The sequence below is a fragment of the Sus scrofa genome, chromosome 4, assembly GCF_000003025.6.
Source record: "Sus scrofa isolate TJ Tabasco breed Duroc chromosome 4, Sscrofa11.1, whole genome shotgun sequence".
Lineage (NCBI taxonomy): Eukaryota > Metazoa > Chordata > Mammalia > Artiodactyla > Suidae > Sus > Sus scrofa.
This window is the reverse complement of record NC_010446.5, coordinates 46,835,490-46,854,633: the sequence shown is the minus strand read 5'-3', so window position 1 is coordinate 46,854,633 and position 19,144 is coordinate 46,835,490. Positions and strand designations below refer to the sequence as shown.

The 19,144-nt window shown below is 37.7% G+C and overlaps 1 protein-coding gene across 3 annotated transcripts in view; it reads right to left on the bottom strand.

The window, feature by feature from the left end:
* NBN (nibrin) overlaps positions 303-19,144 on the bottom strand; it is a 66,668-nt gene continuing 47,826 nt past the window's right edge. For 2 of the 3 annotated variants that reach the window (XM_021089136.1, XM_021089138.1), the window contains 2 exons: positions 4,196-4,245; positions 512-2,410 (listed from right to left, as the gene is read on the bottom strand). In XM_021089136.1, the coding sequence (XP_020944795.1) occupies positions 2,380-2,410; positions 4,196-4,245 (81 nt within the window). In that variant the 3' untranslated portion in view covers positions 512-2,379. Of the gene's footprint in view, positions 2,411-4,195; positions 4,246-19,144 lie in introns of all 3 variants that reach the window. The other variant, XM_021089137.1, reaches the window with a different exon arrangement.

Genomic DNA, 19,144 nt, shown 5'->3' with positions numbered 1-19,144 from the left:
TTGGGTAGAAAGAATATTATGCCTAAAGAAAGGGAAGGGGGTATGCTTCAAAAAAAGTGCAGCTAGGCAATGGACAATTAGATTGAGGCCAAAGGTCAGACTACCTCTTTCCTCCCTCCACCTACGCAACCCCGGTCAAAAATGGGGTCACAGTTCCAACTCATCTGACTAAGGAAGAAAGGAAGGTGGCAAATCATAGCTCCTTCTCTTTCTCTTAAAAACACATAAAGGCTTAGGAAAAAAGAGTGCCCAATAAAGCCAGTGGAAAAAAGTATAAGCATTTCTGTGACTGAAGTTGTTCAGGGCAGAGCTAACAGCTTTATTAAAATTGTGCACCACTTAAGGATGTATGCAAAGCAAACATCTTCCATCTATTTAACAACATTTTCTACGTTAAACAGAACTTAAAGGACTTTTAGAAACTTAGATCATAAGTCCTGGAGTGTTTGTGCTTTTAGATTATACCTAGAGAGTAGAGAGCCCATTATTCATTAATCTTTGAATTCTTTCAGTGTTGTAGGAGGCAATGTTTTATATAAAATACATATTTAATAATTTTCCTCAACAAATAATTTGAAGGGGTAATGAAACAAACAAAACAGAAAAAACTATGACATTTACAAACTATCTCCTGAAAGAAACATGTTCTAAAGGCTGACCAAGACTACAAAGTATCAAATTCCCCTTGTGGTTCAGGCACTAAGGAACCTGACCAGTATCCATGAGGAGGCGGGTTTGATCCCTGGCCTTGCTCAGTGGGTGGGGGATCTGGCACTGCCTTGAGCGGTGGTGTAGATCAAAGATGCAGCTCAGATCCTGCATTGCTGCTGCTGTGGCACAGGCCAGCAGCAGTAGCTCCAATTTGACCCCTACCCTGGGAACTTCCTTCCACATGCAGCAGGTATGGCCCTAAAAAGCAAAAAACAAAACAAAACAAAAGAGTGCAAAGTATCTTAGCCAGAAATGCGGTGATTTTCCTTTGTTGAATATGAAGGCATACTGAATCTTCCATGAGGATCAAGCAACACTACATATTAATTTATGATATAACTTTTCATACTTTTCTATCTCTCACAACCTAAAAAGTTAGATTAGGTAGAACCTATGTGAGACTAGGAAGTTTTCAGTCAGCACAAAAAGCTTGTTCTACCTCCTAAGACAAAATGCATCAGTTTTTAGAGTTGATATAAAAGAATAATCTAATTCTGCTGCGAGCCACATGGGAAGTACAACTTTAATTTGAATGTACAACTAAAGCTGTCCATGTGACAAAATTTGAAAAAAGGCATTGATTTTTTTCTTATCTTCCTATAAGAAAAAAGACAATCTTACCATTTCTACTTCACAGATAACAAAACAAAACAAAAGAAAATAGCATTCTAAGCAGCTCAGAACATCATCAAACAAGTCTTATCTCATTCTAGAGAGGTTTATCCACAAGCCTGATGAAGTCTTCCACTTTTGTTTCCATTACTAGAATAATGTTTTGGTGCTATCTTCAACACTGAATCCATTCCACCTGGGTTACTTCTACTCAGGGAAGATTACAGCATAATGGAAAAGAAAAAATAATTGAAAGAAAAAAAATTATGTTATTATGACTATAACCTTTCAATTTAGTCAGTAAAAAAGAGCATGATAGAGAACATTATACATATTATGCTATTATTTTTGTAGGAAATTACTGAAAAATGATAGCATAGAAATTTGAATAGGCACTAAAAATTTCTGTAAAGACTCATTTGAAATGAGTATCATGAATTTTTTTCAAAGGAGGGGAAGCAAACAGCTAGGACAGTGATAGAAAGGAGACCTTTTAATCTTTTGCCCTTTTGTACTTTCAGATTTTGACTATATTAATTATGACTATATTAACTGATAAATAAAATCTCATTTAAAAATGAAAAGAATTATCATAAGAGATGAGATAACACAGACTGAAAACAGAACAAAACTGTCACATATAAAAGAAATAAAGGAGTTCCTGTCGTGGCTCAGTGGTTAACGAATCTGAGTATGAACCATGAGGTTTCGGGTTCGATCCCTGGCCTCGCTCAGAGGGTTAAGGATCTGGCATTGCTGTGAGCTGTGGTGTATGTTGCAGACCCAGCTCAGATCTGGCGTTGCTGTGGCTCTGGCGTAGGCCAGCGGCAATAGCTCCAATTAGACCCCCTAGCCAGGTAACCTCCATATGCCGCACATGGGGCCCTAGAACAGACAAAAAAAAAAAAAAAAAGAAAAAAAAGAAAGAAATGGAATTTTGTGCATTTTATTTAACAAATTTAGGTCATATACTTAAATCTTCTATACACTATACGCATATATCCCAGAGATAACCCAAAGTAAATGCTTAATAGAAAATGTTCTTCCATGGCTTCTTTATCTTCTTCTTTTTACATTAGGATTATATCTGCAAGGAAAGAAATGGGGATAAATAATACCAAGATAAATGATAGCATTTTTCTCACTTAAAGGGCTTTGAAAATATAGTCACACTTTGACAAACAGAATAAGAATGCTAATTTTATTCTTAGGATTAGATATTAAGCACTGATATTTTTATTGTCATTTATCCTTTTGATGTTGCTTTGATGAATATTTGGCAAAAATAAAACATCAAAACATCCTGTAGAAGCATTAAAATAACTGATGAAAACAATAGTTTAAAAATACATGTTTTTATACTTCTTCCAAGGATGGCTTCAAATATACCTCTCCATCCCCAAATTAAATTACACCATTTGTGGAGTTCCCGTCGTGGCGCAGTGGTTAACGAATCCGACTAGGAACCATGAGGTTGCGGGTTCGGTCCCTGCCCTTGCTCAGTGGGTTACGATCCGGCGTTGCCGTGAGCTGTGGTGTAGGTTGCAGACGCGGCTCGATCCCGCGTTACTGTGGCTCTGGCGTAGGCCGGTGGCTACAGCTCCGATTCAACCCCTAGCCTGGGAACCTCCATATGCCGCAGGAGTGGCCCAAGAAATAGCAACAACAACAACAACAACAAGACAAAAAAAAAAAAAAAAAAAAAATTATACCATTTGTACAAAGGAGCATAATGAACCTAAAATATAATTATTTTATGAAATTTTCTCCTATAGCAATTAAACAAACGTAGGTTGGCAACTATATATTTTCATCTGATTTTACTTATGAAAATGAGCACTATTTGTCAATACTTTCAATAATGAAATTAAAGAATCAAATTTGCTACAAAACAGACTCAAAAACAGAGTATTTTTTGGTACAATATTATTCTCCCCTAGTCAGAATCTATCTATAATATTGTATTTTATAAGTATTTGAGAGCAAATTATTATAAGGTTTGTTGGGCCTGCACAAATGCCAAAAAAACTAAATCAGAATTGAATCATAATCCCACTTTACAACTCCTCTAACACTTCCACAAAAATCTGCTTTGAAACTCAAATCCAGCCTCTTATTGGAACGTATGTGTCAAATAAAAAGTAAACAAATGGTCTGGTATTTACTTGTCTTATTTCAAAACTCATTCATTCATAATTCTACTGAGAACTGAAAATCTTATAAATTTATCATCCAAATTCACCCAGCTCAGAAAACTTTTGCCTAAATGCCCCATATAAGTTTTAAATATCTTGGGATACAGTACAAGCGAATTAAGCCCAAACCTTGAAGCTGTATCCAATAAACTTCATTAAGATGTACTCAAGTAGTAAAAAGAAATACATTTATTAAAAACAAGACAAAATATTCTTTAGGTAAAGGTACTAAGTGTCTATTTCTTTTTTTTTTATTTTTTATTTTTTTTTGTCTCTCTCTTTTTTTTTTTTTTTTTTTTTTTGTCTTTTTGTTGTTGTTGTTGTTGTTGCTGCTATTTCTTGGGCCGCTCCTGCGGCACATGGAGGTTCCCAGGCTAGGGGTTGAATCGGAGCTGTAGCCACCGGCCTATGCCAGAGCCACAGCAACGCAGGATCCGAGCCAAGTCTGCAATCTACACCACAGCTCACGGCAACGCCAGATCGTTAACCCACTGAGCAAGGGCAGGGACCGAACCTGCAACCTCATGGTTCCTAGTCGGATTCGTTAACCACTGCGCCACGACGGGAACTCCCTAAGTGTCTATTTCTAAGGAGAGAAGAAACAAATATTTAAACCCTATGAATAGAAATGAATTTTATATACAAAGATACATGAGAAAGCTGAAATAAAACTTTACCTAAAGAGATCATCAGCAAGAGATTCTTCTTTTGCATGTTGATTTTGAACCTGTCAAAATTAACATAATTTCAAACACTTGTTCAATGAGGAAAATATAGTTAGTGAAACTGCTATGGTGAGTGATCACAGTCATTTCTGGTCTTTTCACTTCATGCCAAGACTACTGCAAGAGTTCTCTAATTAAAGAACTTTCTCAGTGGGTTAAGGATCTGGCATTGCTGTGAGCTGTGGTATAGGTCACAGGCATGGTTGGATCTGGCGTTGCTGTGGCTATGGTGTAGGCCAGCAGCTGCAGCTCCAATTTGACTCCTAGCCTGGGAACTTCCATATACCAAAGGTGTGGCCCTAAAAAGCAAAGAAAAAAAAAAGGAGAGAGAAAATTAAAAGTAACATCTGCTGTGAAGAACTCCCACAAAACTTTAACTCCTAGATGCTTATCAATTTCTACATCTATATAACTCCTAGATGCTTATCAATTTCTACATCTATATAACTACTAGATGCTTATCAATTTACATCTATATAACTCCTAGATGCTTATCAATTTCTACATCTGTTATAATTATACTACAGCTCCACTAAAAGAAAGACCATAAGTTTTCTGAATGCAGATAGTTTGTATATCAGTAATTTAAATCTGTGTATTTCCAAATACTAACTTAAAACTGTTTCTAAAAAAATTTCATTTAATCTTTATCTAATTCATCACTACTTTTACACTACTGTCCCAATTTTAACCAATAAAGGAACAGTGACTTGGGTTAAGTAACATGCAGAAAATAAAAAATCTGTCACATGGAAGAACTGAGATTGTATAGGTCTACCTGAATAAGAGCCCCAGCTATTAACCAGGCTGTTACACTGCTTCTGAGTCTTTGGAAAGGGCCTAGAAGAATGACTTGCAGAGATTCAAACTCAGAGAATGATTTTCCATTCATTCTTATATCATTTTACATTTTCTAATAAGTACAGCAGTTGTCAAAAAAACTACTGTTATCATTATCCTAAATAGTCTTAAAGGTTTCCTGTCAGAGGATGCTAATTTTAAACTTTAATATAGTAAAGAAAAGTCAGCTTTATCTTATATATCTTAGTAAAAATATTAAGTAAAATAGTATTGAAAAACCGAAATCCTTCCATTACTGGACTTTTTCAATGGCTTGCAAGAACTCCAACTCACAGTCTTTAAAAATTCAAATCAGGGTGGATAGAGTTCAAATAATCATTATGTTTAATGCACAGAATGAAAACAGACAAAATTCAAGGAAAGTACGGGAACTAGGTGAGTATGAAAACTAAGACGGGGCTGAAAAAGAACAAAAGGCAGGGAATACAGAAGAGTAGCTGGTGCAAGCCTAGAGAAATGAGACATCAAGACAGTAGCACATTTATATGTAGAAGCTATAGACATGCAGAAGAAGAAAGTCAACTCTATTTAAAGAGCAAATTGCTTTAGCAGAAATAGGAACGATTTGGTGGAATAAATCTAGAGCATATCCTCTCTCTGTACTAATGCTAATGAAATAAATGAAAGATGGAAAAAAGTTACCAGCTGCACAATCATTCTCTCAACTCCTCCCCATCCAAGAACAAATAAAACTCCACAGCTATAATTAATCAAGAAAAGCATAACGCCAAGCCATAAACTTCAAAAAGGTGGCTGTACAAAGAACCAAAAAACTGACGCAACTGATTCCAAACACCCCCCACCAGCCCATTAAAAGGTGCTACAAAACTGCATTTCTATACACTAACAATGAAAGAGCAGAAAAAGAAATTAGGGAAGCCATCCCGTTTACCATCATATCCAAAAGAATGAAATACCTAGGAGTAAACCTACCTAAAGAGACAAAAGACCTATACTCTGAAAACTATAAGACACTGATGAAAGAAATCAAAGATGACACAAATAGATGGAAAGATATACCATGCTCGTGGATTGGAAGAGTTAATATTATCAAAATGACTATACTATCTAAGGCAATATACAGATTCAATGCAATTCCTATCAAATTACCAAGGACATTTTTCACAGAACACGAACAAAATATATTAAAGTTTGTTTGGAAGCACAAAAGACCCAGAATAGCCAAAGACATCCTGAAAAAGAAAAATGAAGCTAGAGGAATCAGGCTCCTGGACTTCAGACTATACTACAAAGCAACAATCATCAAAACCGTATGGTACTGGCACAAAGACAGAAACAGAGATCAGTGGAACAAGATAGAAAGCCCAGAATTCAACCCACACACCTACAGCCAACTCATCTATGACAAAGGAGGCAAGAATATACAATGGAGAAAGGACAGCTTGTTCAATAAGTGGTGCTGGGAAAACTGGACAGCCACATGGAAAAGAATGGAATTAGAACACTCCCTAACACCATACACAAAAATAAAATGGATTTAAGACCTAGATATAAGACCAGACACTCTAAAACACTTAGAGGAAAACATAGGCCAAACACTCTCTGACATAAACGACAGCAACATCGTCTCAGATCCACCACTTAGAGTATTGACAATAAAAACACAAATAAACAAATGAGACCTTATCAAACTTCAAAATTTCTGCACAGCAAAGGAAACCCTAACCAAAACGAAAAGACAACCCACAGAATGGGAGAAAATCTTTGCAAGTGAAGCAACTGATAAGGGATTAATCTCCAAAAATTTATAAACACCTCCTACAGCTCAATACCAAAAAAACAAACAACCCCATCCAAAAATGGACAGAAGATCTCAACAGACAATTCTCCAAAGAAGACATATGGATGGCCACAAAACACATGAAAAGATGTTAAACATCACTCATTATTAGAGAAATGCAAATCAAAACCACTATGAGGTACCACCTTACACCAGTCAGAATGGTCATCATCAAAAAGTCTACAAACAAAAAGTACTGGATAGGGTGTGGAGAAAAAGGAACCCTATTACACTGTTGGTGGGATTGTAAATTGGTGCAACCACTGTGGAAAGCAGTATGGAGAGTCCTCAGAAAACTAAAAATAGAACTACCATTTGATCCTGCAATCTCACTTCTGGGCATCTATCCAGAGAAAACCATGTCTCACAAAGACACATGCACTCCAATGTTCACTGCAGCACTCTTTTCAATAGCCAAGACATGGCAACAACCTAAATGTCCATCAACAGAGGAGTGGATAAAGAAGATGTGGTAAATATACACAATAGACTATTACTCAGCCATTAAAAAGAATGAAATACCAGCATTTTTTGCAACATGGATGGACCTAGAAATTATCATGCTAAGTGAAGTCAGCCATACAATGAGACACCAACATCAAATGCTTTCACTGGCCTGTAGAATCTGAACAAAGGACAGACAATTTCTTTGCAGAACAGATGCTGACTCACAGACACTGAGAAACTTATGGTCTCCAGAGGAGACAGTTTGGGGGGTGGGGAGATGTGCTTGGGCTGTGGGATGGAAATCCTGTGAAATTGGATTGTTATGATCATTATACAACTACAGATGGGAAATATTCATTTGAGTAATAAAAAAAGAAAAAAAAGTATTAGCAAAAGTCTAAAAAACAAACAAACAAAAATCCACCTGTCTAAATCTGAGAATTCTTACTAATAGTACAAATTTGGGAAAAAATAGCCTCAGCAGGAAAGAGAAAACAACTGCTGATGGACTGCTGAGAAGGGACCAATGGCATGGAGAATGAGTAAGTGGGACTGACACACCAAAGGCATAGGTTCCAGGCATCCTTAACAAATTAGTCAAATAATCTAAAGTACTAGGTTATTCTCTTCTGGGAAAGGATATACTCCCTGGTACATATTTAAATCTAGTCCCAAGAAAGACCTACACATAGCTTCACCTGAGCACCCCATTTCCTCTATTCAATGCCCTCAGGCAATAGAAATAGAAATTAGGGGAGTTCCCATCGTGGTGCAGTGGTTAACGAATCCGACTAGGAACCATGAGGTTGCGGGTTCGATCGCTGCCCTTGCTCAGTGGGTTACCAATCTGGTGTTGCTGTGAGCTGGGTGTAGGTTGCAGACTCGGCTCAGATCCCGCGTTGCTGTGGCTCTGGGTAGGCCGGCAGCTATAGCTCTGATTAGACCCCTAGCCTGGGAACCTCCACATGCCACGGGAGCAGCCCAATAAATGGCAAAAAGACCCAAATGAATAAATAAATAAATAAAAATTAAAAAAAAAAAAAAAAAGAAATAGAAATTAGATGGAACAAGCAATGGGCCTGTAAGCATGTTGCCATAATGACACTGTGAGGCCACCAGGATAATTTTTGTTGTTGTGTTTTTTTTTTTTTTTTGGCTTCTTTAGGGCCACAGCCATGGCATATAGAGATTCCCAGGCTAGGGGCTGAATCAGAGCTGTAGCTGCTGGCCACAGCCACAGCCACAGCCACAGCCACAGCAACACAGAATCTGAGCTGTATCTGTGACCCTCACCACAGCCCACAGCAATATCAGATCCCTAACCCACTGAGCAAGGCCAGGGATTGAACCTGTGTCTTCATGGATGCTAATCAGATTCGTTAACCAATGAGCCACAATGGGAACTCTGATAATTCTGTTCTTTATGAACAAGCTAACATGGATAGGAGTGCATACAATCACATTCAACTTTTGCCTCACAAACTGGCTTTAGAAAGTAATACTTGCATAGAATGTCATATGATGTTCCATAGAGCAAATGATATCTGGACAGGGTATTTTACTTCAAACAGCTGCAACATGAGAGAAAACAGCAAAGACACTCCGCATTCAGATGGGAAAAAAAGAGAGAGACTGGAACAGAACATGCAAAAGACAGAGAATCTGCAAGAAATAATAACCCCAAAAGAGAAAAAATTTCAAAAAGATTAAGAAGAACAGGAAAGTAATAAAATAAGAACAAAAAAGTTGATGATGAAAAAACCACAATGAAATTAAATGGGAATGAATGCTAAGTAAATAAACTGAGAACTCTAACACACCACTTCAGGATTAAATAAATGAGAAATACCCACACTGTTTCTGCTGTTATAAATACTTTTATTAGTAGCACCTTATGTAACTCTCACAAAAAGCCTGTAAAATAGAGGTACTATTATTGTTCTCATTCTGCACAGGAGGAAACAGGTACAAAAAAGCTAAGTAATTTTCTCAAGGTCACATAACATAGCTGGTGAGGAAGAAAACTGTAATACAACTGAAATCTGAATTTCTGCTATAGTGAAAGCTTAAGAAAGCCATAAGGAATGAAGAAGAAATCAATGTGGAGGGAAAAAGTGAATTAATAAAAGTAGAGTTATGTTTTAACTGTAGAGAACCCAGCAAATATAAAAAATGTTTTAAAAGATATAACAGAAAAGTTCCTTGAAACAAAAAAGAACTGCATCTACAAACCAAAAGAGCACACCGCATTCCAGGAAAAAGAAAGGGAGAATGATCAACACAGATATGTTCTGACTGTTACTGACTTTGAAGCTTAAGAAAAACCACAGGCATGAAAGTCACCTAAAAGGGGGAGGAAAAGGGGGCTGACATGAAGTGGGGAAAGGGAAGCACAGAAACTACACATAATTTCCTCCATCTTCATAGCAAGGAACCAAAACAACAGTATCTAAAATCAAAATGAGCAGTTTGAAACAAATATTGATTTTAAACTGATGGTGTTTTTCATATTTAGGGATCATAGGAAACACCCTAGAAGGAAGAAACATTTATAAAAATTCAGCAATGCTTTCAGTTTTACTTCCTTCTATTAGTCTCTATCTCCCTTCCTACACTGTCCCTGCCTCTCACTCCTCAATGAAGAGATTTCGGGAAGACTATACACTTAATGTCTCAATGGATAATCAGAATTAGGATTTTAATTTCTTCAATCTTCTGTGTAATACCATAATTTTTTGGAAAGCAAGCTTCTAAATAATAAAGCTACTCATTCTTTCAAAAAAGAAAGGGGGGGGAATTCTTGGGTGGCCTAATAGGTTAAGGATTGGCATTGCCATTGCTGTGGATCACGTCTGATCCCTGGCTTGGGAAACTTCACAGGGCATGCATGTGGCCAAAAAAAAAAAAAGGGACGCCAATCAAGATGGTGCAGTAGTAGGATGTGGAACTCTCCTCCTCCCACAAATACATCAAAAATGCATCTATATGTGGAATAATTCTCACAGAAAATCTACTGAACACTAGCAAAAGACCTCAAACACCTGAAAAGACAAGAAAGATCTCTAAGTAACTAGGTAAGATGAAAGGGAAAAAAAAAAAGAGGAAGCAGGATGGGACCTGCACCCTTGTGAGGGAGCTGAAAAATAGGAGAAGTTCCCACACCCCGGGAAGCCCCCTCACTGGTGGGGAGATCAGTTGGGACAGAAAAGGAACTTCACAGGAGAGTGCTGTGAAGTGGCAAGCAGGACAGTGAGACCAGTTTGTGGCAAGCAGGACAGTGAGACCAACACAGACTGTCCATGTCATCGCCCTGCTTGCCCCAGCTTGAGGCACGTGTCTGCTGGTGTTGGAGCTCAGGGTTTAGAGGACAACCTCAGGAAGAGGACTGATATTGGTGACACGGAGAAAGCCTGAGGGACTGGAGTGTGGTATAGCAACAACCAAGAGTGTTTGTGGAAACCCAGGCCCACCATAGAAAAGAAGCATTAATGTTAAGTGGCTGTGAAGAAAGGGGGTGGGCTGCCACTGCAGCCTCTTTTTCCACGTGGTGCTGGTGTCCACCTCTAAGAGCTCTGGGAGAAGCTCCAAACTAGGCAGGCTCATGTGTCCTAGCCACTGCCTTGGTTGGTTCCCACAATGACCACCACCTTGGTGGGCCCCAGCAGCAGATACCAGCAGGCTATCCAAATGAAGAAGTAGGGCTGAAAACACAATTGAGTTCCAGGGGCCATGTGACCTAGGAAGCAGGGTTGAAATCTCTCCCAGAGGCTAAGTGAGCCATATATTTACACCTCTGTCACTGGCTGTGTAAATTCAGTGTTTGTGGGACATCCAAATGAACAGATGCTCCTGCAGCTGGGACAGTCTGGTGTTAGCAGCTGTGGGCTTTGGGGTTGTGGGGGTGGGGGAAGGGAATGTGGTCAGGGTCTGAGCTGGCTCCATTGCTCCTAGAGTGGTTCCAGGTGTGCCATAGTCCTATAACCTGACTTCAGTGGATCTGCCCTGGTGGCCTTGTAATAACATGCTAGAGAGACATTAAGGCCAATTTCTGGCATTCCCCCAGTTGAGGGAGGGCTGAGGGCAGTGGCAACAACAGTATACTCTGTGAGCCTGCATAACAGGTAAAGTGTGACACAACAGAGCACACTCACTTGTGATCAGCTCTGGTAGACTAATAATCAGTGGCTCCTCTCCAAATGGGAATGCTCCAATCACACCTATCTCACACCTGCAGCTCAGAAATGTACTCCAACAACTAGGGAGCAGACCCAGCCCCTGACAGGGCATTAACAACCAGAGCTCTGGTCACCACAACATAAATCACATATCCTATCAAGGAGATAGTAATCAGCATACACTGAGATAAGAGGTGGCAGGCATCTATACTAAACAAAGCCCTCACACCAAAAAATATTAAACCCAAGCAGGTTACACAGGAACATTCCTATATAAAATCAGTCCTAAAGACCACAAGAGATAATTGTTTCTCCTAAACTCAAAAAGCATGAGAAATATAAGTAAAATGAAGGAAAGGAACTACTCTCAAAAGGTAAAGAGAATTCCCCTGAAAGAGTAAACAATGAAACAGACATCTTCAGTCTTACAGATACCGAGTTCAAAAAGGAGATAATGAAAATACTGAAGGAATTAAGAAAGGCTATTTATAGAAATCCAGATTACTGTAAGAAAACACTACAAACTATGAGGAGGAGCCAAGAAAAATACAAAATTCATTTGCAGAAATGAAAGCTGAATTAAAGGCAATGAATAGCAGAATGAAAAATTCAAAAGAAGGAGTAAGTGAACTGGAAGATAGAATAATGGAAATCACCCAATTAGAACAGTAGATGGAAACTCAAATGCCAAAAATTAAAGGAATATAAGAGACTTATAGGATAATATAAAGCATGCCAATCTACACATAATTGGGATCTCAGAAGGAGAAGAAAGAGAAAAGAGGATTGAAAAATGCATTTGAAGAAATTATGGTTGAAAACTTCCCAAACCTAAAGAAGGAAAAAAAAAAAAAATCCAGGTTCAGGAAGCATAGAAGTTCCTGAACACAATAAACCAAAACAGACCTACACCAAGACATATTATAATAATATAAATAGAATACATAATAATGAAAATATAAAGAGAGGATTCTTAAGGCAGCAAGAGGAAACTAAGTGTTATTACAAGGAAATTCCCATAATGGTATCACATGATTTCTCCACAGAAAGGTTGCAGGCTGGAAGGGAGTGGAAAGATATATTCAAAGTCCTGAAAGGGAAAAATCTACAACCTAGGATACTCCACCCAGCAAGACTATCATTTAGAATAGAAGGAGAGATGAAGAACTTCTCAAACAAGCAAAAACTAAAGTCAGCAATACTAAACCTAAAGTAAAGGAGAATTTGAAAGGTCTTCCCAAAACAGAAAAGAGGAAATTTATAGGAAAGTGAAAAATCACAATTGGAATGTAAATTACTTAAATAAGCCAGCAAACATTAAAAAAAAAAAACTTTCTGTGAAAGAAATGACCACAATGAACAGCAAAAGGATGAACATAAAGATACAAAAGAGGATATCAAACTCATAAATGTGAGGGAGGAGGGTCAGAAAATGTAGTCTCTCCATGACTCCTGGAATGTGTTTGAGTCTATATGTTTACCACTCTAAAGTAAGCAGATGTAAGAAAGAGTTAACATACTTGAAAAACAGGGAAATCACAAATAAAAAACATACAACAGTTTCACAAAAACCAAACAGAAGAAAACATAAGTATAATACAAAAGAATAAAAAGAAAACAAACTACAAAAGTAAACACAAAAAGAAAAAGGGACAAAAACGAAATATAAAGTCAATGGGAAATCAAAGTTTAAAATGGCAATAAATACATATTTATCAATAATTATTTTAAATATCAATGGACTGAATGCTTTAATCAAAAGACACAGAGTGACAGACTGGATTAAAAAAACAAGAGCTTAGAATACGCTGCCTAAAAGAGATGCACTTTAGGGAAAAGGCCACACACATACTGAAAGTGAGGGAATGGAAAAAAGACATTTTCATGCAAGCTGAAATGATAAGAAAGTGGAGGTTACAATAGTGGCTCAGCACTAAAGTGGCTCAGCAGAAACGAATTTGACTTAGCATCCATGACGATGCAGGTTTGATCCCTGGCCTTGCTCAGTGGGTTAAGGATCCAGCATTGCTGTGAGCTGTGGTGCAGGTTGCAGATGTGGCTTGGATCTGGTGTTGCTGTGACTGTGGTATAGGCCAGCAGCTGCACCTCTGATTCAAAGCCTAGCCTGGGAACCTCCATATGCCACAGGTGTGGCCTTAAAAAAAAGAAACAACAACAAAAAAGACAAAAAAAAAAATACACTATACACTATATAATGATAAAAGGATCAATACCAGGAGAGGATATCACACTCATCAACATATATTCACCCAATATAGGAGCACCCAAATACATAAACATATACTAACAGACATAAAAGGAGAAATTGATGGAATAGATTTACAAGGAGATCCTGCTGAATAGCATTGAGAGCTTTGTCTAGATACTCATGTTGCATCAGAAGAAAGGGTGGGGGAAAAATGTAATTGTAATGTATACATGTAAGGATAACCTGACCCCCTTGCTGTACAGTGGGAAAATAAAAAAAATTATTAAAAAAAATGGTCAAAAAAGAGAAATAAGGAGTTCCCATCGTGGTGCAGTGGTTAACGAATTCGACTAGGAACCATGAGGTTGCAGGTTCGGTCCCTGCCCTTGCTCAGTGGGTTAATGATCCGGCGTTGCTGTGAGCTGTGGTGTAGGTTGCAGACGCGGCATGGATCCCGTGTTGCTGTGGCTCTGGCATAGGCCAGTGGCTACAGCTCCGACTCGACCCCTGGCCTGGGAACCTCCATATGCCGCGGGAGCAGCCCAAAGAAATAGCAAAAAAAAAAAAAAAAGAGAGAGAGAGAGAAATAAAATGTCATGTAGTTGGATAAAAAAAAAAAAAAAAGAAATTGATGGGAATAGAGTAACAGTAGGAGACTTTACCATCCTATTCACATAAATGGAAAGATCTTCGAGACAGAAAATCAATAAGAAAACACAGATCCTATATGAGATAACAGAACAGTCGGACTTAATTGATAGCTTCAGGACATTACATCCAAAAAAAAAAAAAAAAAAAGAATACACATTCTTTTCAAGTTCACATGGAATATTCTCTAGGACTGACCACATAGTAGGGCACAAAACAAGCCTCAACGAATTTAAAAGTATAGAAATTATTTTTCAAGCATCTTTTCTGACCACAACGGCATCAAACCAGAAATCAACCACAGAAAAAGAAATGAGAAAAAAACAATTACATGGAGACTAAACAACATGTTACTGGAAAAAAAAAAAAAAAAAAAGGATCAAAAAGGAAATTAAAAAATACTGTGAGACAAAAGACAATGAATGTAATACAACCATATCAACAAAAGACAAAAATCACATGATCATCTCAACAGATGTAGAAAGAGGATTTGATAAAATTCAACATTCATTCATAAAAACCTTTATGAAAGTGGATACAGAGGGAACAATCTAATAAAAGCTATTTATGACAAACCCACAGCCAATGTAAAACTCAATGGTGAAAGACTAAAAGACTTCCTGCTAAAATCTGGAACAATACAAGCATACCCAATCTCATCACTTCTCTTAGATGTAGTATTTGAGTCCTAGCCACAGCAATCACACAAGAAAAAAGAAATGAAAGGTATTCAAATGGTATGGAAGAGGTAAATTTGTCATTATATGGAGATGATATGATCAAATTGAGGAAACCCTAAAGATGCCACACAAAAACTACTAAAACTGATAAATGAATTCAGCAAGGTAGCAAGATTATCATTAAATCCATTACATTTCTTTACACTAATGAAATAACAGAAAGGGAAAGTAAACAAACAATTCCTTTTAAAGTCATATGCCCTAAAATAAAGTACTGAGGAATAAACTTCACCAAGGAGGTGAAAGACATATGTTGAGAACCACAAAACATTAATAAAGGAAACTAGAAATGATTCAAAGAAATGGAAAGATATCCCACACTCTTGGATTGGAAGAATTAATATTGTTAAAATGGCCATATTGCCCAAAACAATCTACAGATTTAATGTGAACTCTATCAGATTACCTGTGACACTTTTCATAGAATTAGAACAAATAATCCTAAAATTTTTATGGAACCATAAAAGACCCAGAATTGCCAAAGCAATCTTGAAGAAAAAAAAACAGGAGGCATAATTGTTCTGGACAGTCGGACAATACTACAAAACTACAATAATCAAAACCATGTGTTACTGGCATAAAAACAAGCAAAAGAATCAATAGACAGAAGAGAGAGCAGGATAGAGAGCCCAGAAATGAATCTACACACCTAAGGACAATTAATCTTTGATAAAGGAGGCAAGAATTTACAATGAGGAAAAAGTCTCTTCAGCAGGTGGTGCTGGGAAAGCTGGATATAAACGAATGAAACACACTCATACCACACATAAAAAATAAATTCAGGGAGTTCCCCTCGTGGCGCAGTGGTTAACGAACCCGACTAGGAACCATGAGGTTGCGGGTTCGATCCCTGCCCTTGCTCAGTGGGTTAACGATCCGGTGTTGCCATGAGCTGTGGTGTAGGTTGCAGACGCGGCTCGGATCCCGCGTTGCTGTGGCTCTGGCGTAGGCTGGTAGCTACAGCTCCGATTCGACCCCTAGCCTGGGAACCTCCATATGCTGCTGGAGTGGCCCAAGAAATAGCAACAACAACAACAACAACAAAAAGACAAAAGGCAAAAAAATAAAAATAAAAATAAAAAATAAATAAATTCAAAATGGCTTAAAGACCTAAATATAAGACAGGACACCAATGGAGTTCCCTGGTGGCCTAGCAGTTAAGGATCTGGCATTGTCACTACTGTGGCTTAGATTACTGCTGTGGCCTGGGAACTTCAGCATGCTATGGGCACGGACAGAAAAAGAAAAGACACCATAAAATTCCTACAAGTGAACAGAGGCAGAACATTTTCTGATATAAATCATATCAGAAAAAGAAAAGATACCATAAAATTCCTACAAGTGAACAGAGACAGAACATTTTCTGATATACATCATATCAATCATTTATTACATCAGTCTTCCAAGGCAATAGAAATAAAACATAAACAAATGGGTCCCAATCAAACTTATACTCTTTTCCACAGCAAAGGAAACCATAAACAAAATGAAAAGACAACCTACGGATTAGGAGAAAATATTTGCAAATGGGATGGGACTGACGAGGGCTTAATTTCCAAAACATACGAATAGCTAATATAATTCAATAATAAAAAGCAAGCAACCCAGTCAAAAAATGGGCAGAAGACCTGAATAGACATTTCTCCAAAAAAGACATACAGATGGCCACTTGACACATGAAAAGATGTTCATCATGGCTAATTATCAGAAAAATGCAAATCAAAACTACACTGAAGTACTACCTCACACTGGTCAGAATGACCATCATTAAAGTCTACAAATAGTACATGCTGGATAGTATATGGAGAAAAGGGAACCTCTTACACTGTAAGTGAGAATGTAAACTGGTGCAGCCACTATGGAAAACAGTATGGAGGCTCTTCAAAAAACTAAAAATAGTTACCATATGATTAAGTAATCCCTACTCGGTATATACCCAGATAAAACTATAATTTCAAAAGATAGGAGTTCCCATCGTGGCTCAGTGGTTAATGAACCCAACTAGCATCCATGAGGATGCGAGTTTGATCCCTGGCCTCGCTCAGTGGGTTAAGGATCTGGTATTGCTGTGAGCTGTGGTGTAGGTCGAAGATGCAGCTCAGATCCTATGTTGCGGTGGCTCTGCTGTAGGGGGGTGGCTACAGCTCCCATTAGACCCCTAGCCTGGGAATCTCCATATGCTGTGGGTGCAGCCCCAAAAGACAAAAAGAAAAAAAAAAGATATATACACCCCTATTTTCACAGCAGCACTATTTACAATAGCCAAGACATGGAAACAATCTAAATGTCCATTGACAGATGAATGGATAAAGAAGAGGTATATTACTCAGCCATAAAAAAGAAATAATGCCATCTGCAGCAACATGGATGGAACTAGAGACTCTCATACTAAATGAATTAAGTCAGAAGGAGAAAGACAAATACCATATGATTTCACTTCTATCTGGAATCTAATGTATAGCATGAATGAACCTATCTACAGAAAAGAAACAAACTCATGAACATGGAGAATAGACTTGTGGTTGCCAAGAGGGCGGGGGAGGGAGTGGGAGTATGGAGTTAGTAGATGCAAACCATTGTATTTGGAATGGATAAACAATGAGATTCTGCTGTATAGCCAAAGGAACTTTATCTCATCACTTGTGATGGAATATGATGGAGGATAATGTGAAAAAAAAGAATGTGTACACACACACACACACACACACACACACACACGTATGTATAACTGGGTTACTTTATTGTACAGCAGAAACTGACAGAACACTGCAAATCAACTATAATTAAAAAAAATTTTTTTAAGTAAAAGGGAACCCTTTTATACTGAGGGTTAGAATGTAAACTGGTGCAGCCACTATTGAAAATAGTATGGAGGCTCTTCAAAAAACTAAAAACAGTTATTACATGATTAAGTAATCCCACTCATTGGTATATACCCAGACAAAACTATAATTCGAAAAGATATATATATGTCTATGTTCACAGCAGCACTATTTACAACAGCCAAGACATGGAAACAACCTAAATATCCACTGACAAATTAATGGATAAAGAAAAGGTACATAAATGTAATGGAATATTACTCAGCCATAAAAAAGAATGAAATAATGCCATTTGCGGCAACAGCGATGAACCTAGTGATTATCATACTAAATGAAGTAAGAAAGGAAAAGACAAATACTATATGTTATCACTTACACGTGCAATCTAAAATATGACAGATTAACATATCTATGAAACAGAAACAGATTCAAAGAGAGAGAACCAAGGGGGTGTGGATGAGGGAGGAAAAGATTGCATGTTTGGGATTAACAGACAAATTATTATTATATATAGGATGGATAAACAAGGTCTTTATAGCACATGGAACTATATTCAATATCCTGTGGTAAACGATAATGGAAAAGAGTATGAAAAAGGATTTATATACATACATACATATACATACATAATATATATATATATATATATATATCATATATCTCCTTGTATGTGTATACATATATACATATCCTTGTGTGTGTATATATATCCTTGTGTTTCTTGGGGTTATTTTTTGTCTTTTCAGGACTGCACCTGCTGCATATGGAGGTTCCCAGGCTAGGGGTCTAATGGGAGCTGCTGCTGCCGGCCTACGCCACAGCCGCAGCAACGCCAGATCCAAGCCACGTCTGCAACTTACACCACAGCTCATGGCAATGTTGGATCTTTAACCCACCTAGTGAGGCCAGGGATTGAACCCGCAACCTCATGGTTCCTACTCGGATTCGTTTCCTCTGTGCCACAACGGGAATTCCTTTGTGTGTGTTTATTTATATATCTTTGTGTATATATATCCTTGTATAACACATACACATATATAAGTCACTGCTGTATAGCAGAAATCTATATATTTTAAATAAATTATACTTCAATGAAGTTTTTTAAAAAAGAAGAAAAAAAAAAAAAAAAAGAGAAGAGTGGAGTTCCCATTGCGGCTCAATGGATTACAAACCTGACGAGTATCCATGAGGATTTGGG